The 26,195-nt window shown below is 38.8% G+C and overlaps 1 protein-coding gene across 13 annotated transcripts in view; it reads right to left on the bottom strand.

The window, feature by feature from the left end:
- R3HDM2 (R3H domain containing 2) overlaps positions 1 to 26,195 on the bottom strand; it is a 162,120-nt gene that overhangs the window by 108,462 nt on the left and 27,463 nt on the right. For 7 of the 13 annotated variants that reach the window (XM_086713017.1, XM_086713022.1, XM_086713024.1 and 4 more), the window contains exon 2: positions 14,503 to 14,565. The exons of 4 other annotated variants lie outside the window; for them this stretch is intronic. Coding sequence is in view for 2 of the 9 variants with exons in the window: in XM_086713003.1 (XP_086569129.1) it covers positions 14,503 to 14,570 (68 nt within the window). In the remaining 7 variants the exon portion in view is untranslated. Of the gene's footprint in view, positions 1 to 14,502; positions 14,571 to 26,195 lie in introns of all 13 variants that reach the window. 2 more of the 13 variants (XM_086713003.1, XM_086713011.1) reach the window with 1 other exon arrangement.

Genomic DNA, 26,195 nt, shown 5'->3' with positions numbered 1-26,195 from the left:
TCCACGTTGGGCTCTGTGCTCACCATGAAGCCTGCTTGGGATTCTTTCCATCTCTCTCTGTTCCTCCCCCACTCACACAAGCTCACTCTCTGTCTCTCTAAATAAACAAATTTTTTAAAAATAAGAGATAGGATAAGAACCATATGATAATTTCAATAAATGCAGAAAAAGCATCTGACAAAGTACAACATCCATTCATAATAAAAACCCTCCACAAAGTAGGTTTAGAGGGAACATAGCTCAACATAATGTAGACGGTATATGAAAAACCCACAGCTAACACCATCCTCAATGGGGAAAAATTGAGAGCCTTTCGCTTGAGATCAGGAACAAGACAAGTACGTCCACTCTCCTCACTTTTATTCAACTTAGTACTAGATGTTCTAGCCATAGCAGACAACAAAAAGAAATAAAGGCATCCAAACTGGCAAGGAAGAAGTAAAACTTTCACTATTTTCAGAAATCTGTTGCATTTCTATACACCAATAATGAAGTAGCCTAAAGAAAAATTAAGAAGACAATTCCATTTATAACTGTACCAAAATTAATAAGATCCAAAGAAATAAAACTAACCAATGAGGTGAAAAAGCTGTACTCCGAAAGCTATAAAACACTGATGAAAGAAATTCAACATGACACACAGAAACAGAAAGACATTCCATGCTCCTGGATTGGAAGAACAAATATTGTTAAAGTGTCTATACTGCCCAAAGCAATCTACACATTGAATGCAATCTCTATCAAAATACCAACAGCATTTGGGGTGCCTGGCTGGCTTGGTCAGTAGAGCATGAGACTCGATCTCGGGGTTGTGAGTTCAGCCCCACATTGGGTGTAGAGATTACTTTAAAAAATAAAAATCTTGGAGCGCCTGGGTGGCTCAGTTGGTTAAGTGTCAGACTTGGCTCAGGTCATGATCTCGTAGTTTATGAGTTCAAGTCCCACATTGGTCTTTCTGCTGTTAGCTCAGGGCCCACTTCAGATCCCTGTGTCTCTACCCTTCTCCCCACTCGCACTTAATTTCAAAAATAAATAAACATTAAAATAAATGAGTAAATAAATACATAAATACATAAGTAAATAAATAAAATAAAAATCTTAAAACAAAAAACACCAAAAGCATTTTTCACAGAACAAACAATCTTAAAATTTGTATGGAACCACAAAAGACCCCAAATAGCCAAAACAATCTTGAAAAAGAAAGGCAAAGCTGGAGGCATCACAATTCCAGACCTCAAGTTGTATTACAAAGCTATAGTAATCAAAACAGTATGAAATTGGCACAAAAACAGACATATAGAACAACAGAACAGAATAGAAAATCCAGAAATAAACTCACAATTATACGGTCAATTAATCTTGGACAAAGCAGGAAAGAATATCCAAAGGGAAAGACAATGTCTCTTTCACAAATGGTGTTGGGAAAAGGGAACAGCAAAACGCAAAAGAATGAAACTGGACCACTTTCTTACACCATACACAAAAATAAATTCAAAAGGGATTAAAGACCTAAATGTGAGACTTGAAACCATAAAAATCCTACAAGAGAGCACAGGCTGTAATGTCTCTGACATCAGCCATAGAATTTTTTATGTCCCCCAAGGCAAAAGAAACAAAAGTAAAAATAAACAAAAGCATGCATAAACAAACAAACAGCTTCTACACAGTGAAGGAAACAATCAACAAAACTAAAAGGCAACCTATGGAATGGGAGAAGATATATGCAAATGATACATCCGATAAAACATTAGTATCAAAATAAATAAAGAACTTACATGAACTCAACACCCCAAAAATTAAAAATCCAATTAAAAAGAATACATGAACAGACATTTCTCCAAAAAAAGACATACAGATGGCCAACAGATATGTGAAAAGATGCTCATCATCACTAATCAGGGAAATGCAAATCTAAACTACAATGACATAATCACCCTCACACCTGTCAGAATGGTTACAATGAATAATACAGGAAATAACAACAGGTGTTGGTGAGGGTATAGAAAAAAGGAATCCTCTTCCACTGCTGGGGGATTCAATGTTGCACTGGTGTAGTCACTGTGGGAAACAGTATGAAGGTTCCTCAAAAAGTTAAAAGACCCTATCATCCAGCAATTGCACTACTGGGTATTTACCCACATAATACAGAAACGCAAACTCAGACACATGCAGGGACACCTAGGTGGCTCAGCCAGCTAAGCATCAGACTTCAGCTCCCAAAATGATCTCATGGTTCATCAGTTGGAGCTCTGCATCAGGCTCTCTGCTGTCAGCAGAAAGTCAACTCTGGATCCTTTGTCCCCCTCTCTGCACCTCTCCAGCTCGCTCTCTCTCTCAAAAAAAAAAAAAAAAAATTAAAATAGGGGCACCTGGGTGGCCCAGTCAATTGAGTATCTGACTTTGGCTCAGATCATGATATCACGGTTCAGGAGTTTGAGTCGCACATCGGGCTCGCTGCTGTCAGCCTGTCAGCACAGAGCCTGCTTCAGATCCTCTGTCTCCCTCTCTCTACCCCTCCTCCGCTTGCACTCTTCCCTCCAAAATCAGTAAGTATTAAAAATAATAGGGGCGCCTGGGTGGCTCAGTCAGTTGAGCGTCTGACTTCGGCTCAGGTCATGATCTCATCACAGTTCGTGGGTTCGAGCCCCGCGTCGGGCTCTGTGCTGACAGCTGGGAGCCTGGAGCCTACATGGGATCCTGTGTCTCCCTCTCTCTCTGCCCCTCCCCTGCTCACGCTCTCTCTCTCAAAAATAAACACTAAAAATAATTTTAAAAATAATGAACATTTGTATTGTTTTTTAAAATTTTTTTAACGTTTATTTATTAATGAGACAGAGAGACACAGAGCGTGAGCGGGGGAAGGGTAGAGAGAGGGGAGAACACAGAATCTGAAGTAGGCTCCAGGCTCTGAGCTGTCAGCACAGAGCCCAACACGGAGCTCGAACTCACGAACTGTGAGATCATGACCTGAGCTGAAGTCAGTCACCTAACCAACCGAGCCACCCAGGCGCCCCAATAATAAACATTTTTAAAAGGGACACACGCACCCCTATTTTTATAGCAGCATCACTTATAACAGCTAAGATATGGAAGCAGCCCAAGTGTTCATCAACTGATGAATGCATAAAGATGTGGTATATACACAATGGAATATTCAGTCATAAAAAAGAATGAAATCTTGCCATTTGCAACAAATGGATGGAGCTAAAGAGTATAATGCTAAGTGAAAGAAGTAAGGCATAGAAAAACAAATACCATACAATTTTACTCATGTGAAATTTAAGAACTAAACAAGGAAAGGGGGGAAAAAAAGAGAGAGACACAAAAAGAAACAGTCTCTTAACAATAGAGAACAAACTGATGGTTACCAGAGGGGAAGGGGGCACGGGGGATCAATGAAATAGGTGATGGAGATAAAGAAATGGACTTGTCGGGGAACGGGTTGTGCCTGGATGGTTCATTCGGTTAAGTACTGACTTCAGCTCAGGTCATCATCTTGCAGTTAGTGGGTTTGAGCCCCATGTCCGGCTCTGTGCTGACACCTTACAGCCTGGATTCTGCTTCGGATTCTGTGTCTCCCTCTCTCTCTGCCCCTCCCCTGCTCATGATCTGTCTCTCTGAAAAATGAATAAACGTTAAAAAAAAAAAAAGTGCACTTGTTGGGGCACCTGGCTGGCTTAGTTGGTGCAGCGTGCAACTCTTGATCTTGGGATTATAGGTTCGAGCCCCACAACGGGTGCAGAGATTACTTAAAAATAAAATCTCAAAAAATAACAATAATAAGTACACTTGTCCTGATGAGCACCAGGTAAATAAAATTAAAAAGATGAAATAATAAAATAAAACATGGTAAATGTGATGTGCCCATCAGCTGACTAATCAAAGTGCCCAATAGGCAGTTATACTGGTGAGACCGGGTATCTCTACAACCAAACTGTGACAGAAGTTAAAATCTTGGATTTTAAAGGGAGAGTGCATGGTGAGAACAGTGGAATATTAGCAGCAAAGAAGGCTAGAGAGATATGCAGAGACCTCAGGACACACAAATATTTAAAGAATAAAGAAGAGGGGGGCAGCTGGTTGGCTCAATCAGTTAAGTGTCTGACTCTTCATTTCAGCTCAGGTCATGATCTCACAGATCACAGGTTTGAGCCCCATCTTGGGCTCTGCACTGACAGTGCAGCACCTGCTTGGAATTCTCTCTCTCTTCCTCTCTCACTGCCCTACTCACATGCTTTCTCTTTCAAAATAAACAAATAAACTTAAAAAAAATAATAAGAATGAAGAAGAGGTAGAGGACTCCATACAGAGGAAAAGGAAAGTTATAAAAACTAGAAATAAAATTGAAAAGTAAAAAAGCATATCACCAGCTATCAGTTATAAAGAGAAAAAGCTTGTCAGGGCTTCAAGGTAAAGCAAAAAATCATCCACTGTTAGGAATGGTAGGGAAAAATATAATAGATAAATCAGCATCAACTCCAAAATCGCAATTCAGGCAAGTGTTTCAATCTCTTCTCATATAATACTTTTTTCTTATCAGAGTTACTTATAAACAGTAGAAAGATTTCAGGTTGTTCTTCTTTGCCTTGTGTTCACCCCTCCAGAGGAAATACAAACAAGTAACAAAATGACAAAGGATGGAGATGGAAAGATCCTGGATGAAATATATAAAGGGGAGTTGACTGAAGCAGTGACTCAATGAAGAGGCATTCATTCATCCAGTAAATACTCGCTGAGTAACCACTCCGTGCAAGGCATCATGACAGCAACTGTTAAAAAAAAATAGCTTACTAATATAACAAACTATGCCCTTGGTTCATCAGCTAAAGTGATAAGCTGGAAAGAGAAATAAAACTTTCCTGATAAGACTGGCACAAGCAGAGGCTGCTCTATCCCAAAGGTGACTCTAGCAGATTCCTAGAGCTCAAAGTCACCTATTATTGAAATGTGTCCTAATTCCACAAAATAACTCCAAAGAAATATTTTCTTCAATGTTTGAGAACTATGTGATCCTGTAGCAATATTATATCTCTCTGAGTTTTTACATAAATAACTGTAGCTTTAAAATGCAGAGATAACTCTTTCAAGAAATTCTAGTATATTTTCATCAAATCATCATAAATGCTAATGTAAGTCCCAAAACTAATAATAAAAGTTAAGGGACAATTACCTAACTAGATGCACTTAGGCTGGAAAGGCTGCTTTTAACTAGTCAACTCTACCTTTTAAATATAGGAAAATGTGGTTTTATAAATATAGCCATTCTTTCGAGAAAAGGACTTTATGGATAAGAATAGAGAAAAGGCATATGAAAGCCAGAATCTAGCTTAACATCCAAAGAGAACCTTGAACAAGAAAGGATATATTATCACACACAAGCTGTCACTAAAATCTTTTCACACCATCATCTTGTGCTATGGTAGCTAACCTATTTCTAGCTCTAAGCCTGTATCTGATTGATTTGCAAACTTTTAGAAGTAGCTGGGCTTCAACAGACACCGAACAACATCAGAATTATCTTTTTGTCTGAATTATATTTAGCCTCTATTCCCCCCTCCTTTTCTGTTTAAGAACTTGAGAAAGGAAGGAATTATTAGACGGTAGTTACTAACAACAGGTGTTCCTAATGTTATTGAAAGCTTTGGCCATGGAAAGCGGGAGGGGAGTGGGGGTAGATTTCATTCCTAGCATGGAGTACCAGAGATCATATTTACCTTCCTGGCAGACAAAAGAGACAAAATGGGTAAAACAGTGGTTTTTAAGACACTGGACATCAGGCAATAAAGGACAGTGATTCCTGAGAAATGGGAAACAAATACAGTAAGCCCCATGATTACCCATGCTTAATGCCTGGAGAGTGCTTCTAAGTAATGTCAAAAAAAAAGGGGGGAGCTAAGCAGCAACCTGGGGAGAGTCCAACATGCTCCCTTTGTGCAAAGTGAAAGCCTGAGAAAGCAAAGGAGTCTAGAGTTCACAAAAGAGAGTATGCCACAAACTGGAGAAAATACTTGCATATTTAACAAAGGAACTGTACCTAGAACATATAAATAGAATATATAAACTCTCAAAACTTAAACAATTAGAAAATGGGGCCACCTGGGTGGCTCAGTTACTTAAGTGTCCAACTTTGGCTCAGGTCATGATCTCACAGTTCGTGAGTTCGAGCCCCGCGTCGGGCTCTGTGCTGACAGCTCAGAGCCTGGAGCCTGCTTCAGATTCTGTGTCTCCCTCTCTCTCTGCCCCATCCCTACTCATGCTCTGTCTCTCTTTGTCTTAAAAGTAAATAAAACATTTAAAAAAATTTAAAAAACAATTAGAAAATGGGTAAAAGACATGAGCAGACACATTCAAAATCATTAGCCATTAGGGAAATGCAAATTAAAACCACAATGAGATATCTATCATACCTATCATAATGGCTAACATAAAAAATACTGACAATACCAAATGTTGGCAAGAATGCAGAAAAACTAAATGGCTCATACGTAGCTGATGGGAATACAAAATGGTACAGGAACTCTAGAAGACAGTTTCTTTTACAATGAAATATGTAATTACCTTACCACCCAGCAACTGTACTCTTGGGGATTTATCCCAGAAAAAAAAAAACACATGTTTACACAAAAACCTATACATGAATGTTCACAGCTTTATTCATAATGGACAAAAATTGCAACCAACACAGAAGTCCTTCAACAGGTGAATGTTTAAATAAACTTGGGACAGCCATACCACAGAATATTACTCAGCAATTTGTACCCCCAAAAAAGGTACAAACTACGGATGGATGTCAAGGGAATTATGCTGAATAGGAGAAAAAGGTCAATCTCAAGAGGTTACATATGGTATGATTCCATTTAATTAACATTTTGAAACAACAATATTAGTTGAAGAATAGATTAGTAATTGCCAGGGTTACAGGTTCATAAATGGGGTGGAAGTAGGTGGATGCGGTTGTAAAAGGGCAACAGGAAGGATTCTTCTGGGAATGGAACTGTTCTATATCTTGATGGTGGTTGTGGATACAAAAATTTATACAAGATGAAATTCCACAGAACTTCCCTGAACACACACACGCATGCAGAGAGAAGTGCATGTAAAACTGGTCAAATCTGAACAGACTCTATACATTGTACCAATATTAATTTCCTACCTTTGATATAGTACCACAGTTACAGAAGCTGTCACAATGGGGATAAATTGGGTGAAGAGCACGTGGAATATTGCTGTACATTTTTTCCCAACTTCCTGTATTATACTTATTTCACAATGAAAAGTTAAAATAAATGACTGAGAAATGATAGAGCATAAAATTAGTAAAGAAAGACATTTAGAAAACTATAACTATATTCCATATGTGTAAGAATCTAAAGGAAAAAGTAAGCATGTTAGGTAGAAAAAGTAAAAAAAATCTGAAATGGTATAGATAAAAGTACACTATGTAAGATTAACAGCAGATTAAAAATTGCAACAGAACAAATCAGGGGGAGAATATATGAAAACACAGCAATAGGAACCAACCAAAATAAAACCTAGAAAGAAAAAAACACACTGAAATAAAATGAACAACGCATAAGTGAACTGTAGGACAAATCCAAATTGCCTAATATAGGGGTTAGTGGCATTTCCAAATAAAAGACAGGGGAAAAATATTTAAAATTTTTTTTTTTAATTTTTTTTTTTCAACGTTTATTTATTTTTGGGACAGAGAGAGACAGAGCATGAACGGGGGAGGGGCAGAGAGAGAGGGAGACACAGAATCGGAAACAGGCTCCAGGCTCTGAGCCATCAGCCCAGAGCCCGACGCGGAGCTCGAACTCACAGACCGCGAGATCGTGACCTGGCTGAAGTCGGACGCTTAACCGACTGCGCCACCCAGGCGCCCCTATTTAAAATTTTTTTAATGTTTATTTGAGAGAGAGAGAAAGAGAGAGAGAGAGAGAGAGAGGCAGAGAGAGAGGGAAAGAGAGGATCCCAAGCAGGCTCTGCACTGTCAGCACGGAGCCCTATGCGGGGCTCAAACTCATGAACCGAGAGATCATGACCTGACCTGAAGTCGGATGCTTAAATGACTGAGCCACCCAGGAGCACCTTTTTTTTTTTTTTTTTTAAAGTTTATTTATTTTGAGATAGAGAGCATGAGCTGGAGAGGGGCAGAGAGGGAAAATCCCAAGCAGGATCTGCACTGTCAGTGCAAAGCCCAATGCAGGGCTCAAACTCACAAACCGAGATTATAACCTGAGCCAAAATCAAGAGTCAGACACTTAATCAATGAGCCAACCAAGCACCCCCAAAATAAGTAAACATTAAAAAAAAAAAAAGATTCTCTCCTTCCTCTACTCATGCTCTCAACAAAAAAAAAAAAAAAAAAGCTATGACTAAAGAATTAAAGGAAAAGTATGAGAACAATGTCTGTTGTTTTGTAGTTTTTAATGTTTACTTATTTTTGAGAGAGAGAGAGAGTGAGAGCATGCACAAGCTGGGGAGAGACAGGGAGAGCAAGAAGAGACAGAAAATCCAAAGCAGGCTCTGTGCTGTCATAGACCATGATGTGGGGCTTGCTCAAACTCATGAGCCCTGAAATCATGAACTGAGCCGAAGTCAGAGGCTTAACTGACTGGGCCACCCAGGCATCCCTGAATAATGTCTAACCAGAAACAGACTATTAATAGAAAGATAGAAATTACAAAAAGGAACCAAATGGAAATTTTGGAGTTGGAAAGTACAATAATAAAAATGAAAAATGTTAAGTAGAGGGGTTTGACACAAGATCTGAGCAGGCAGAAGAATCAACAAACTTGAAGCTAGATCAATTAGGAATATCCAGTCTGGGGCCACCTGGCTGGATCAGTGGGAAGAGCATGCAACTCTTGATTTCAGGGCTGTGAGTTTGAGTAACCTCTAAATAAATAAAAATTGGGGATGCCTGGTGGCTCAGGTAGTTGAGCATCTGACTCTTGATTTCAGCTCAGGTCATAATCTCATAGTTTGTGAGATTGAGCCCCACATCAGGGTCCAAAATGACAGCACAGAGCCCGCTTAGGATTCTCTCTCCCCCTCTCTATCTACCCCTCCCCCACGTGCATAAGCTCAAGCTCTCTCAAAATAAATAAAGTTAGTTCTCAACAGTCTCTTATGCTTTGGCTCTCTCCCACTCTAACCTCTTTTTTTTTTTTTTTTTCCTTCCCCTCCCCCATGGGGTTGATGGGGGGTGGGAGGGAGGAGAGGGTGGGTGATGGGTATTGAGGAGGGCACCTTTTGGGATGAGCACTGGGTGTTGTATGGAAACCAATTTGACAATAAATTTCATATATAAATAAAAAAAATAAAATAAATAAATAAAGTTAAAATTAAAATTAAATTAAATTAAATTAAAACAAAAAAAAAAAGACAGCTAGGGCAATAAGGCAATAAAAAGAAAGAAAAGACATTCAGTTTGGAAAAGAAGGAAAACCTTTTCTATTTGCAGATGATATTCTTATATATAGAAAATCCTAAGAAATCGGGGTGCCTGGTTGGCTCAGTCAATGGAGCATGTGACTCCTGATTTCAGAGTTGTGAGTTCAAGCCCCAAGTTGGGCATGTAGCTTACCTAAAAAAAATAAAAACAAAAAATAAAAAACAAAAAAATTCCTAAGGAATCCACTAAAAGTAAGTTCAGCAACGTTGCAAGATACAAGGTCAATATACAAAAATGGATTGTATTTCTATAAACAATGAATATTCCAAATATGAAATCAAGCAAAAACTTCCATTTACAGTAGTAACAAAAATAATAAGATACTTAAGTATAAATTTAACAAAAAAGTATAATAGAGTAGGGTTAAAAAAAGTGTAAGGGTTATATATTAAAAATCATAAACTGTCACTGATAGAAATTGAAGGTCTAAATAAGGGAGAAGATGTCCCATGTTCATGGACTGAAAGATTTAATACTGCTAAAGTGGTAACACTCCCCAAACTGATCTACAGATTCAGAGCAATCCCTATCAAAATCCTAGCTGGCTTTTTTTAAGAAATTGACAATAACATCTTAAAATTCATATGGAAATGCAAGGGAGCCAGAATAAACAACATAATCCTTTTTTTTGTTGTTATCTCTACACCCAACATGGGGTTCAAATTCATGACTCTGAGATCAAGAGTCACATGATCTAGCGAATGAGACACCCAGGTACACCAAATAATATAATCTTGAAAAAGAAAAACACAATTGGAGGACTCACATTTCCCAATTTCATCTTACAACTAAAGCTACAGTAATCAAAACAGTGTCATAGTGGAATGGAATTGAAAGCCCAGAAATAAACCTTTACATTTATGGTCAACTAATTTTCTAACAAGGAGGCCAAGATAATCAAATAGTCTAAGGACAGTGTTTTCAACAAATAGTGCTCAGAGAAGTGGATAGCTACACATAAAATAATACAGTTGGAAGGATACTTCACATCATACATAAAAATTAACTCAAAATAGAACACAGACTAAATGTAAGAGCTACAACTATAAAACTCAAAATAAAACACTGGAATAAATCTTCATGACCTTGAGGAATGCCTGGGTGGTTCAGCCAGTTGAGCTTCTGACTCTTAATTTTGGCTCAGGTCGTGATCTCAAGGTTCCTGGGATTGAGCTCCGCCTCAGGCTCCATGCTGACAGCACAGGGTTCTCTGTATCCCTCTCTCAGTGTCCCTACCCTACTTGTGCATGCGCTCTCTCTCAAACTAAATAATCATTTATTAAAAAAAAATCTTGATGACCTTGGATTAGGCAAAATTTTCTTAGACACAACACTAAAAGCATAAGCAACAAGAAAAAATAGATCAGTAGACTTCATCAAATTTAAAACTTTGTCTGTAAACAATACCATCAAGAAAGTGAATTCAAAGACAACTCAGAGAATAAGAAAAAATATTTGCAAATCATGCATAGAATAAGGAATTTGGTATCCATAATAAAGAACTCTTATAACTCAATAAAAAAAGACATGTTATCCAAAAAAGGCAAAGTATTTAAATATACATTTCTCCAAAAAATATACAAATGGCCAATAAGTACAGGAAAAGATGCTCAACATCCTTAGTCATCAGGGTAGTGCAAATCAAAACCATAATGGTATTGACACCCACTAGGATGGCTAGACTCAAAAAGACAGAAAATAAGTTTAGTGAGGAAAGACAAACTGGGACCCTTACACATTGCTAGTGGGAATGTAAAATTATGCAGCCACTGTGGAAGCAGTTTTACAGTACTTCAAAAAGTTACCACATGATTCATATACACAATGGAATACTACATGGCAATGAGAAAGAATACAATATGGTCTTTTGTAGCAACATGGATGGAACTGGAGAGTGTTATGCTAAGTGAAATAAGTCACACAGAGAAGGACAGATTCCATATGTTTTCACTCCTATGTGGATCCTGAGAAACTTAACAGAAGACCATGGGGGAGGGGAAGAAAAAAAAATGGTTAGAGAGGGAGGGAGCCAAAACATAAGAGACTCCTAAAAACTGAGAACAAACTGAGGGTTTATGGGGGGTGGGAGGGAAGGGGGGGGTGGGTGAAGGGTATTGAGGGCACCTGTTGGGATGAGCACTGGGTGTTGTATAGAAACCAATTTGACAATAAATTTCATAACAACAAAAAAAAAGTTACCACATGATCCAGCAATTATACTCCTAGATATATACCCAAAAGAAATTAAAACATATGTCCACACAAAAACTTGTAAATACACGTTCATAGTGCCCAAAAAGTGGAAACAACCCAAATGTCTACCAACTGATTAATGGATAAACTAAATGTAATATATCCACACAATGGAATATTATTCAGCCATAAAAAGGAACAAAAGTCCTGATGCATGCTACAACTTGGATGAATCTCGAAAACATGCTAAATGAAAGAAGCCAGACATAAAAGGTTCACATATTGCCTGATTCTTTTTAGAAGATATAACCAGTCAAGGAAAATCCATAGAGGCAGAAAGCAAATTAGAGATTACCAGGTAAAGCGGAGGGGGGAGGGGAGGGAATGGGAATGATTATTTAATGAGTATGGGGTGGTTTATAGAATGATGAAAATGTTCTGAAACTAGAGACAGCTAGTGGTTGCACATCACAAATACACTAAATACCACTGAACTACATACTAAAATTATTAATTGTAAGTTATGTGAATTTCACTACAAAAAAATAAAAAGAGGGGCTCCTGGGTGGCTCAGTTGGTTAAGCATCTGACTTTGGCTTAAGTCATGATCTCATAGCTCATGGGTTCGAGCCCCACGTTAGGCTCTGTGCTAACAGCTCAGAGCCTGGAGTCTGCTTCAGCTTTTGTTTCTCCCTCTCTCTCTGACCCTCCCCCGCTCATGTTCAGTCTCTCTCTCTCTCTCTCTCTCTCAAAACTAAATAAACATAAAAAAAAAAAAAAGAAATTAACTTAGAAGGGGGAAAAAGCGTATGTCCATATAAGGATTTGTACACAAATAGTTATAGTATAACTTTATTTTTAATTGCCAAAAACTGGAAACAACCCAAATGTGCATCATCAAAACACAAATGGATAAACAAATTGTGCTATAGCCACATGATGGATCGCTACTCAGCAATAAAAATGAACTACTCACACATGCATCAACGTAGATGAATCTCAAAATAATTATGGTTAGTAAAAAAAAAGCCAAACCAAAAATAAATGTAAGAATATATTCTTTACAATTCCATCTATATAAAATTCTAGACAATGCAAACTGTTCTATAGCGACAGAAAGTTGATCAGTGGTTGCTTGGAGACCACAGAAGTTGAGGAAAGGATTAAAAATGGGGATAAGAAGGGGCGCCTGGGTGGCTCAGTTGGTTGAGCGGCTGACTGGTTCAGGTCATGATCTCACAGTTCGTGAGTTAGAGCCTCCCGCCAGGCTCTGTGCTGACAGCTCGGAGTCTGGAGCATGCTTTGGATTCTCTCTCTCTCAAAAATAAACATTAAAAAAGAATTTTTTTTAAATGGGGATAAGGAAACTTGTGGGGGTGATACATTATCTTAACTGTGGTAATAGTTTCATGGGTGAACAACACATATGTCAAAACTTAACAAACTGTACACTTTTAATATGTACAGTTTACTATATGTCAATTATAGCTCATGATCTTTTTCGAAAAAGATGGGGAAAGGGGAAATAGGGCAATGTGCTCACGCTGGCCACTCAATAACTGGTAAGGGAGTAAAAGCAAGCGGTTGTACTGTGCTCGGTAACGGCGCTAACAGCTGGCAAAACTCCACATGGAAAGCCACTCAGAGGAGCATATCAATTTGAATTTCTTAAATTTACAAGTAATTCTATTAACCAACATTATAATTTCAGAGATGTTCAATCTCCATTTTTGATTGATTTTCAGTTGGTAGTGCTAAAAACTCTCCAGTGCCAGAACTCTTCAGTTCTGGCAAGTACAACAATTAGTATGATCAGTAAATAAACATTTAGATATACCAGGAAGGCTCCTAGAAAAAACCCTAAGAAGGTTCCATAAAGCTAAAATACCTGTGAACAGTATCTCAAGTACATCAAAAACAACAAAAAAGATTATTATCTATACTAATAATCTTTTAAGAATTCCTCAGTTATTTATTAACCTTTTATAACACAAAGTAAATATCTGTTTCATAAGGTAAATATCTATTTACCTTTTGTAGATATTTATTCCGATAAATTTAAGCTACTTCAAAGCTTATTATCTACTTCTAAAAAGTCAGAAAAGCTTTAAAGTTAAAACTTTAGGGGTGCCTGGGTGGCTCGGTCAGTTAAGCGTTGGACTTCAGCTCAGGTCATGATCTCACAGTTTGTGAGTTTGAGCCCTGCGTCGGGCTCTGTGCTGACAGCTCAGAGCCTGGAGCCTGCTTCAGATTCTGTGTCTCCCTCTCTCTCTGCCCTCCTCCACTCATGCTCTGTTTCTGTTTCTCTCTCTCCCTCTCAAAAATAAATAAACATTAAAAAAAACTTTTAAGTTAAAACTCTAAATCATGTTAACTAACTAGAATTTAAATTAAAAATTGAAGGGGAAAAAACCCTCTAAATTGGATTTTTCTTTACCAAAAAGTATGTCCATTGTTTTAAAGACAATAAATAAATAAATAAATAAAGACAGACAGACAGACAAAAAGTATGATGTATTCACTAGTGGGAAGAAGCTATGGATATGAGGGGTGAAGTTCAGTCAGTCAAAACCACTTTACATTCATGTATTTATGACAGGTGAGAAATGACATCATCTAATCCAAGCGACCATCATCTCTCACTTCAACTACAGCAGTAGCCTTTTTTCTTTCTTAATTCAGGTGAATTCAATCTTGATATACTCTAAAGTCTCAGTTATCTATTAAATGGGTACAATAACACTTCCAACCTCGTGAGGATGTGTGACAATTAAATGAGAATACAGGTATAGCACTTAGTTCGTTGCCTAGCACACAGAAAGTGCTCTATAAATGTTACCTATTATTACCTGAATAAATGTTCAGCCTCCATGAGTCCAGTGCTGGAATGGCATCACATATAAGAAACAAGTCTAACCTCAAAAAAAAAACAAAAAACAAAAAACAAAAAAAAAAGTTAAAAGCAATTTAAATCTTAATATACTGAGACTCCCAAAGAAAATAAAGAGATCCATTTCAAAATCCACAGCAGCTTAGTATCTTCTTTCCCAATTCCTTTTGCTCACAATGTTTCTCTAACCTACACCTGCCTGAACCCTCTATATCCATTCCTACTTCCTGTTTTTTTAAATCCATTGCTTTAATGCACGGTTTTATTTTATTATTTTTATTATTTATTTAAGTAATCTCTACGCCCATGTGGGACATCAACTCACAACTCACAACTCCTTCTCCTCTAATGATCCCCTCTTCTTATAAGCAGTTCTCAGTCCGCTTTCTATATAAATTAATTATCCAGTCTTACTCCTTGAAATTCTTCAGCTGTTTTTTATCCATTATCCTTTTATACAAGACAAATCTATAGTAACTGAGCTAGCAGATACTGAATCTCTCTCAGTAGGTGAGAAGAATACAGAGAAGCCAGAGACAGAATTTTCTTCTGTGAGTAGAAATAAATATTACAAACACATAATTTAGTATCTCCTCTCTGACTACAATATTTATTATTACTATTACTATGACAGGATTCTGAGAGCTGGCTGCTGCTTAATCCACATTAGAAACCCTGAGTGCTGAATGCCACCACTAGAACCCCTAATATGCCAAGCCAGCCTGTGTTCTTGGAAACCTCAAAGTACTTAAGTCTCGCCATGTTCTATGCTGAAGTGAGGAGTATCCCAAATTCATCATTTTGCTTTACAACTCTATCCCGTGAATCTCACATTGCTAAAGTGTACCTTTCTAGTATCATACTAAGATTTCTATGAAAAAGTTTCTTTATAACCCCTGCACCCCAGGGTTTTGGTATTAGAAATGTGTGGTAGTTTGGTTAGAGTTGGAAGGCATGGCTATGGAATCGCCCTTCCCTTTTCCACCACCAACGTTGGTCCTGAAACACTGACTGCATGGTGAATTTTTTTCCCCAGGAAATGCCTTATTCTGCCCTATGCAAAGAAATTACTAGTTACCTTTCCCCTCAGGCCCTCAAGCCATGCCCAGATGCACCTGATTCTTAAGTGCGCATAGTGAGTTCATGCTGAGAGCCTTGACATACCAAGAGGTCTCTCTCCAACTCTGAGTCAAAGAATCAAGAGCAACGTAATTCAAAACACATACCAGTACTTATTGATGTTATGGTTTTCTTGCCCTATTTGTAATCTTATCAAAATTAAAAGTGGAATACTTTTGGAGTGCCTGGGTGGCTCAGTTGGTTAAGCACATCCGACTTCAGCTTAGATCATGATGATCTCACGGCTCATGAGTTTGAGCCCTGCGTTGGGCTCTGTGCTGATAGCTCAGAGACGGGAGACTGCTTCAGATTCTGTCTTGGTCTCTCTCTGCCCCTCCCCGGCTTGCGCTCGCTCTCTCTCTCTCTCTCTCTCTCTCTCTCAAAAAATAAACATTAAAAAAAAATTTAGGGGAGCCTGGGTGCCCAGTTAAGCGTCCTACTTCTGCTCAGGTCATGATCTCAAGCTCATGGGTTCTAGCCCTGCTTCTGGCTCTGTGCTGACAGCTCAGAGCCTGAAGCCTGCTTCAGATTCTGTGTCTCCCTCTCTCTATCTGCCCCTCCCCTGCTCACACTCTGTACCTGTCTCTCTCTCAAAAATAAATGAACATTAAAAAAAATTGTTTTTAATAAAAAATTTAAAAAATTTTAAGTGGAGGGGTACCTGGGTAGCTCAGTCCGTTGAGCGTCCGACTTTGGCTCAGGTCACAACCTCATAGTTTATGAATTCAAGCCCTACACTCGCTTGCGGCTGTGGTGGGGGGGGCGGGGGGAGCCCGCTTCAGATTCTCTGTCTCCCTCTCTCCTTGCCCCTCCCCTGCTTGCATTCTCTCAAAAATAAAAAAAACAGTCTGTTTCAAAAAGTGGAATACTTTCTGAAAAATGTTCAATTCCCTTCTGCCATCCATCCTCCATAACTGTTATACACTTTGTAGGGTTTTAATAAAAATAAAAAATATGCAATCGTCTCTTAACTAATCTCTCTACTTCCTCTCTGGGCACTCTGCTATCTGTTCTCCCCAGAGAAGCACAAGTGATATTTTAAAAATGTAAATCACATCACTTAGCTTTCTTGATAAACCAGTTTCTTTCTACCAATGGTTTTCCATCATCCTAAATGAGATCTACAAATCCATACAAAATCTGGCCCCTGCCTATTCCTGAACATGCCAAATCACATACTCCCCACGAAGCCTTTGTATTTGTTGCTCTTCATGCCCAGAACACTCCTCTCCCATCAGGAAATGCTGGTTGCCTCCCTTCACATAATAGTTCATACATCACTACAAAAAGGTCCTGCCTGACCACCCCATCTGAAGTATCCCCCTCTCCCTTACTCTCAATCACATCACCACATCTATTTTCTTCATAGTACTCATCATAATCTGTAATTATTTATTTGAAAATTGTCTATCTTCTCAAACAAAAATGTAAGCTCTCTGAGGGCAGAAAACTTGTGTTCATATCTGTATCTATACCTCCGATGTGAAATAGTGCCTGACACATAATAAGCACTGTAACAGTTTTCTGTTTGACTCATTTACAAAGCTAAGTGCTACCTCTGAGGCAAACTTAGGTCTTTAAAAAATTTTTTTTTAATTTATTGAAATTATTTAAACTTAAAATTATTTAAACTTTTTAAAACTTACAGCCAGTAAGATAGCTAAGCCATCAAAATCCTGTGTTCCTGTCTTCATTCTAACAATCTGCCTTGTTTTCTCTGAAGATAAATATTTTACTCAGAAAATAAGATGGCAATCTTATCTGGCAACACTGTTTTCTGGGTCTGTGAGACCCAAATCCAAGGTTCTCAGGCAAGAGCGATTGACAAAAGATCTGGTTACCAGCTGCACTAAGAAGTACCTCACAACCCAGAACAACCAGGCTAAAACTGACACAAGGTACAAACGCCGGTGAGAGAACACAGTTGATAAAGAGTTCTGTGAAACACTCCAAATGCCTTGAAGATAACCTCACAAGAGTAGGAAGATTCAGTTCAGCTGTCTGACTAGTTCTATAAAGCCTTAATAATGACCCTGTCACCAGAAAAACACATACTGTGCCCTAGCCTTCTAATCAGCTGCACTTAGAAGCCAACATCCATCTTTTGCAATAAAATGCCACCTTGAGAGTTCCTATTCCCATCAAATTATCACGGGTTTGGGCAACAGATAAATCAGAAACTACAGCTAACAAATCTACTTGTCTGGGACCCAAGACAATTAATTAAACTTACTTGGAGAAGCAGAATAAATTGCCTCTAGTCACCTGGAGACAAGTTTTAAAGATCCTAACAACTGTAACACTTGGGCACACCAAAATGGCTGTAATCTGCAAACCAGCCACGTCACTTCCAATTGTACTCTTACACTGAAAGTGACCTTCCCCCTCCAAAATAAATAATGTTTAAAGTCAGGTGAATCTTGGGGCGCCTGGGTGGCGCAGTCGGTTGAGCGTCCGACTTCAGCCAGGTCACGATCTCGCGGTCCGTGAGTTCGAGCCCCGCGTCGGGCTCTGGGCTGATGGCTCAGAGCCTGGAGCCTGTTTCCGATTCTGTGTCTCCCTCTCTCTCTGCCCCTCCCCTGTTCATGCTCTGTCTCTCTCTGTCCCAAAAAATAAATAAATGTTGAAAAAAAAAAATTTAAAAAAAAAAAAAAAAAAAAAAAAAAAAAAAAAAAAATAAAGTCAGGTGAATCTTGAACAATGACTCTGACTTTTCTAAACTAAGGGCTATGACAGCTACCTTAATGAGAGGCCCAATAAACTCAGGGTAAGGGGTTGACGCTGACATTGTCACCTCATCTAGGACATCAGCTGATTCATCCTGATGGGCTGACAGGTCACTGACATCTGCACCTTGCCCAAGATTCTTGTTTTATTTCACATATAAAAACACTGTCTCCCCAAGACAACTACAGCCCAGACACCTTCTCCAGCTGTGGAGCCTTTACCTTCCTGACTTCACTAAGCACTTTGGAAAAAAAAAAGTTGTCATTTCAGGTCCCTATTAGTATCTCTAGATGACTAACAAGACGTGGAGGAACACAGCCCATAAAAGCACCAGAATGTTAACCTTCAGGTCTTAACCAATTTTTTTAAAAAGGATTAAAAAAAAAAAAATCAAAATTACCTGGGGAAGAAACTAATGTCTTCAGCATTAACAGATGTTTGGTATTACTAAGGTAATTTGGCAAACAGTCCCAAAGTTTGGGCTTAAAAATGTCTTGTCCTAGGCCACAGTAAGTAATCACAGAAGGCATCCTTTAAGCAAGTAAGTTTTGTTTTAATATAAACTTCAAGAAGAAAGACAAGTCAATTAAAAAACAAAAACAACCCACAAACTATCCACTTCATTTAAAATGAAGAGAGACAAAAGGAAAAAGAAAGAAACAAACAAACAAGGAAGAGCAATGTTGTAGATCAAACATGACCACAAATTATTTGCAGCAATTTCCATCAAGAAGTGGAGTTGAGGGACGCCTGGGTGGCTAGGTTTCGGTTAAGCGTCCGACTTCAGCTCAGGTCATGATCTTGCCGTTCGGTTCCTGAGTTCGAGCTTCACATCAGGCTTGCTGCTGTCAGCCTATCTGCACAGAGCCTGCTTCAGATCCTCTGTCCCCCCTCTCTGCCCCTTCCCTGCTTATACTCTCTCTCAAAAATAAACAAAAGAAGTGGTGTTCATTTCGTCACCCCTTGCATCTGAGCTGGACTTGTGGTCGATAAAAAATGCAACATGAAGACACTGTGCAATTTCTGAGCCCAGGCCTTAGGGAAACCTTTCAACTTTCACTCTTGTTCTGTTGGAACCTAGTCACCATGCAAGACAGACTGCAGGAGAGGCCACAGCACTCTGGATGACAGCTCCAGCCTAATGATGGACAATGCTGGAGTGGGGCTATTCAGTACAACCAGCCCCTGGCCAGCCTGCCAACTGATCAAAACACATGAGTAAGCCCAGCAAATATCATGTGGAATAGAGGCAAGCCAGATGAACTCTGCCTAAATTGCCAGCCCACTTAATCATAAGCAAATAGTTGTTTTAAGCCATTAAGATTTCGAGTGGTTTGGTCCACAGCAATATAACAGACACACCCACAATCAGTTGAGACTAATTCAAAACATCAATAGTGACACACTCAAAAGCAGCATGTACATTCCCATCATGAAAGGAAACTAGAATCTCTAAAGATATAGAACCACCTTTAACTGATAAGACATATACCACAGAATCCCAGCAAAACACCCAGATTAATAAATTTGTTCCTGCATCTAGTCCATGTTTAAATACCTGGAGAAGATACATGCAAATATATGTATCCCACAAAGGACTCATATACAACATATACAAAAAAGATCTATATATCTATAAGAAAAAGACAAATAGCCCAATTTCTTAAATGGACAAGAGTTGAAAGGCACCTCACCAAAGAGGATCCTTAAAAGGCCAATATGCATATAAAGATACTCCACACATCAGGGGCCCTTGGGTGGCTCAGTCAGGTAAGCATCTGACTTCAGCTCAGGTCATGATCTCACGGTTCATGGGTTTGTGCCCCGCATTGGGCTCTGTGCTAACTGCTCAGAGCCTGGAGCCTGCTTTGGATTCTGTCTCTGTCTCTGTCTCTCTCTCTCTCTGCCCCTCGGTGGCTCCCACTCTCTCTCTCTTTCTGACGGTACAGTCAGAAAATGAAATACTCTGTAGCAATGATAAAAGAAAAACCATTGCTATAGGAAGCTACACTCATGAATCAAAGACAATGGTAAGTAAGAAAGAAAAGATCATCTACTATATGATTCTATTAACATGAAATTCGAAAACAGATAAAACTATGGTAATAAAAGTCAGAATAGTGATTCTGCCAATACAAGAGTATTTGAGAGATTAGCTTGTGTGACACAATGATGGACGCGGCTGGTTGTGCGCCTGACCATCCAGCCAACCAACAGATGCTGCTAGGCTTAGTTCTGCTTTAGGAAGGTCACATTTTAACATCTGCACTGGTTTGTACAGCCTGGCCTTCTGTGGCTCCACGGCCAAGTCAGTGCCTTCATTTAAAACCTCATCATTTTCCACTGTCCTCCTTACAAGACACATTGTGATAAGGGTGATCTTTAAAAAATACAAATTTGATTTCTCGAGAAGGTTGATGGGAGAAGGGTGGTGGGAGAGTGGTTGCCAAAGGAGGCTCACCGGAAGGCTGCTTGCATATAACAGTTTTCACTTATATCAGTATTTCAGATCAATAAAAACAGCCGCATTTTGAAAAAAAAAAACAAAACAACAAATTTGATGGCATCAACCACCAACACCCCTACCACACACACTCCCCTCTTTAAAAATCCTCCAAAGACTCTCCATTTTTTATAGGATAAATTCAGCACTCTTTAGCAGGATACTTAAATTCCTTTATAATCTGGCCTCTGACTACCTTTTCTCCTTTTCTCCATATATCCCGAGTTTCATAACAAATTACTTGTAGTTGACCTTGAAACCGATGCTTTTTTTCTCACCTCAGTATCTCTGGCTATGTAATCGTGCTCTACCTAGAACAGCAGTTCGTGGAGTATGGTCTCAGGAAATCTAAGAGGTCCGCTATTTTCATAACACCAAGATCTAATTTTTCATAATAATACTAAGATGTTATATGCCTTTTTTTACCATGGTGAAATGGTAGGTATAACTGCCACTGCCTTAGCATAAATCAAGGCAGGGGCATCAAACTATACTAGTACCACCCAACACCTGCAGTTTAAAAAAGGAAAGATAAACTTATACATTCCTTGAGCAAACAGTAAAAATTAATAATGTTATTAAATTTCCACTCTTGAGTACATCTTTTTAATAATCTAAATGAAAAATGGAAATCTATAGTTCTGGAGCATATCAATCAAAGGACAATAATCGTCTCAAGGAAAAGCAACTGAGCTGCAAGCTGAACTTTTTTCATGGCATATCATTACTTCTTGAGTAAGCAACCGACAGGCAAACTATTGTTATGTGGCAACAGTCTTCACAGAAATGAACAAAGTGAGCCTGTTCCTTCAAAGAAAACAAATGAGATAGTACTTGTTGCCAGTGATAAAATTCAAGCTTTTAAAAATCAAAATTTTGAAAAAGGGTATCTTTTGTGAGCTTGACAACTTCTCAATACTTAAGACTTTCCCAATGAAATGATGGTGATATTAATGAATGTGATTTTTTAAACTGAATAATGAACTGTGTCAAACATTTGAAAGTTCTGTGTAACTCAGTAAACCAATATTTTCCAGTTGACCAATTCACGATGATTCAAAATCATACATGGATAAAAGATCCATTCAATGTACAAAGTAAACAATTGAATTTTAATGTCACCAAGTACAAAAGTTCATTAACATGGTTCCAGATTCTACACTGCAACTAACCTTGAAGAAACTACCACATGTTGAGTTTGGGTACAGTATCAAAGAATATCCAATTACCCAAAGATATTAAGATATTTCTCTATTTTCCCACTACAAATCTCTGCGGCTGGATTTTTTCTCATATACTTCAAGCAAAATGACATACTGCAACAGACCGAATGCTGATGCAGATGTAAGAATCCAGCTGCCTTCTATTTAATCCAGACATTAAAGAGATTTGCAAAAATGTAAAACCATGTCCTTCCTTCTCACTAAATCTTTTGTTTAAAAAAATTTTTTTTTCAGGGGCGCCTGGGTGGCGCAGTCAGTTAAGCGTCCGACTTCAGCCAGGTCACGATCTCGCGGTCCGTGAGTTTGAGCCCCGCGTCGGGCTCTGGGCTGATGGCTCAGAGCCTGGAGCCTGTTTCCGATTCTGTGTCTCCCTCTCTCTCTGCCCCTCGCCCATTCATGCTCTGTCTCTCTCTGTCCCAAAAATAAATAAACGTTGAAAAAAAAAATTTTTTTTTTAATTTTTTTTCATAGGGGCACCTGGGTGGCTCAGTCGGTAAAGTGGCCGACTCTGGCTCAGGTCATGATCTCGCGGTCCATGAGTTCGAGCCCCGCGTCGGGCTGTGTGCCGATAGCTCAGAGCCTGGAGCCTGCTTCTGTTTCTGTGTCCCCCTCTCTCTCTGCCCCTCCCCCATTCGTGCTCTGTCTCTCTCTGCCTTTCAAAAATGAATAAATGTTAAAAAAATTTTTTTAAGTTTTTTTCATTAAAAAATGTGTTATATAAATTAATATGTAAGGAACTTACTATGATTTTAATGAACTAATAAATATTTAAATATTTTCTTAGTTTTGATTTCCAATACTGTAAATATTGGTACATATAACCCACATAAATAAAAGGTTCTTTGGAGTCTGTAATAATTTTTATTTTTTATTTTTTTTTTAACGTTTATTTATTTTTGAGACAGAGAGAGACAGAGCATGAACAGGGGAGGGGCAGAGAGAGAGGGAGACACAGAATCGGAAGCAGGCTCCAGGCTCTGAGCCATCAGCCCAGAGCCCGATGTGGGGCTCGAACTCAAGGACCGCAAGATCGTGACCTGAGCAGAAGTCGGACGCTTAACTGACTGAGCCACCCAGGCGCCCTGTAATAATTTTTAAAAGGGTCAAGGGTCCGAGACCAAAAAGTTTGCTAATTTTTTTTTAATGTTTATTCACTTTTGAGAGAGAGAGGGCATGGGGAGAGGCAGAGAGAGAGAGAGACAGAGGACAGAAGTAGGCTCCGCACTTGACAGGAGAGAACCCCATGCGGGGCTCAAACTCACGAATCATGAGATCATGACCTAAGCCGAAGTCAGCCACTTAATTGAGCCACCCAGGTGCCCCAAAAGTTTGCTAATTTAGGATTTCCCCTGCCCACTCTTATCCTTCAAGGCCCAGAGAACTTAGGTAAAGTTCACCTGATATATCTGCTTACAGTTGAGAACAAAGACTATATTTTTTCATAGGCACTCAATTGTATGTAGAAAGAAAAAAACTACAATGTAATCTGATGTCTATGACATCAGTACTCCACTGTAAACACACATGGATGAAAAAACTTCAAATTGGTTATTTTGTATATATCCACATAACCAAATCTTCTGTCTCAAATCTGGAATCAAGTGCTGGTGGCAATGTAAAATACCTATATTTGTAGAAGGCAATTTTACTGGGGCACCTGGGTGGCTCAGTCTGTTAACTTCTGACTTCGGCTCAGGTCACAATCTCACAGTTCATGAGTCTGAGTCCTGCTTTGGGTGAACACAAGCCCCACTTCAGATGAACATGAGCCCCGCTTTGGGTGAACTCCACTTCTCTCTCTATCTCTTTATCTCTCTCTCTCCACCTACTCAGATTCATTCTCTCTCTCTCCCTCTCTCTGTCCAACGCTCACTTGTGCCCTCTCTCAAAAAATAAAAATAAAAAAGGTCATTTTACCATATGTTTAAAATTTACACAAGTATACACCCTTAGCAATTTACCTTAATAATTAATTATTCGAGGGGTGCCTGGGTGGCATCTGACTTCGGCTCAGGCCATGATCTCACAGTTTGTGGGTTCAAGCCCCGCATCAGGCTCTTTGCTGACACCTCAGAGCCTGCTTCAGATTCTGTCTCCTCCTCTCTCTGCCCCTCCCCCCCCACACTCTCTCTCTCTCTCTCTCTCTCTCTCTCTCTCTCTCTCTCTCAAAAATAAATAAATATCAAAAAAAAATTTTTTTAGGGGAGCCTTCGGTGGCTCAGTTGGTTAAAGCGTTTGACTTCAGCTCAGGTCATGATCTCACGGGTTGTTGAGTTTGAACCCCACGTCGGGCTCTATGCTGACAGCTCGGAGCTTGAAGCCTGCTTCAGATTCTGTGTCTCTGTTTCTCTCTGCCCCTCCCCTGTTCATGCTTTGTCGCTCTCTTTCAAAAAATAAACATTAAAATTTTTTTTTTTAAATATTTTTTAAAAATTAATTATTCCAAATATGGAAAATGACATTTGTACAAGGTTATGCAGCACTCTTTGTAACTGCAAAGACTTGGGGGAAAAAATCAAACTTCTCTTTAATAGGAGAATGATAAAATAAACAGTACAAACATATCCTGTAATACTCTGTAGACACACACAAGAATAAGCTATTCTTGATGTACTTATAAGTTATATTGCTAAGTAAAAAACCGCAAGACAAAGAACCATTTTTGTAAAATGGAGGAAACAACATATATACACAGTTACACATATATGTATACTTTACGTTTATAAGAACATAGGATGCACAAAAACATAGGATGCACATAGTTGTCTCTGGAAAGAACTGACTAGTTGGGTTACAAAAGCAAGAAAAAAACTTCACTCTGCTTTTTTTCTATCCTTAGCATTTTGAATCATGCAAATGTAACACCAATTCAAAAAGTAAATCTAAAAATATGTAAGAATCTTCATTTCATGTAAGGAATAACCTCTCATCTTTTTTTCCCCTCGCCTCAAGAAACGTCAATCCCTAATTTTTAACTGTATGTTCAGTGCTGCCTAAGCCAGGTAACTATAATTGACATAAAAATAAAAAGATAGCCACTATGAAACCTTGAATTAATTGTGTTAAGTGGTTAACTAGTGATTTTGGGGCAGGATCAGGATCTTCCATCTTTTACCTTACATAATTCTGAATTATTTAAATTTCTTAAAATGAGTGTATATTACGTCTGTAATTTGAAAAATGCAAACCTCTGTAAGATGGAAGATGTTAAGTAAAGAAAATCTATGGTCCTGACTTTGAATTGTAAACACTGATATGAACTTGTGATATACTTTCTTAAAGCTGGTGGTGGGCGGGGGGGGGGGGGGGGGAACACCTGGGTGATTAATTGGTTAAGTGTCCAACTCCTGATTTTAGCTTAGGTCGTTATCTCACGGTTCATGGGTGAGAGCCCTGCGTTGGGCTCTGTGCTCTCTCTACTCCTCCCTCACTCATGCGCTCACTCGCACACGTGCTCTCTCTCTCAAAATAAACAAACTTAAAAAAAAAAGATTCATCCAAAAAAACAAAAAAAAGGCACCTTATTTCCTAGCCTTATTCCCTGAAAACAGCAAGAAACAAAGACCAATTCACTAAGCAACTAATACCTCTTTCGCCCAGACTGGTCTCTAACCATTTTCCATTTTTTCCACACAAAGGAACCAGAGTTTCAGGGGCAATGGGCTGATGCACGCCCAGGGATTGGGTATGTAATAGACGATTTCAGAACATCATGTCAGCCAGAAAACAAACAAGCTATCATAGCTAACAGGATCACATCAAAAAGATACTGGAGCCAACCAGAAGAAGCTCCCATTTGCCAAGATGAGACAATCAATGAGACATCAATACAGATAAAATTGGAATTGGCTGAAACACAGAAATAGGCTTAAATCGCAGAGTTTATAATGACAATATTTAAAAAACTTATCAGACACCTTTGCAGGATGTTAGTGAACAAATTCATTTTTTGCAAACAGTAATTGTTAATTAAAAGGCTCAAGCATTTGTCTGTTGCACCTTTCCTGTGCCAAACAGGTGATGAAAAGAAGTATTTCTTTACAGAAAAAAAAAAAAATTCCAGCTAAAATAAATGAAGAA

Source organism: Puma concolor, chromosome B4 (assembly GCF_028749965.1).
Source record: "Puma concolor isolate L17-30 chromosome B4, mPumCon1.1.hap2, whole genome shotgun sequence".
NCBI lineage: Eukaryota > Metazoa > Chordata > Mammalia > Carnivora > Felidae > Puma > Puma concolor.
This window is presented reverse-complemented; position numbering and strand designations above follow the sequence as displayed.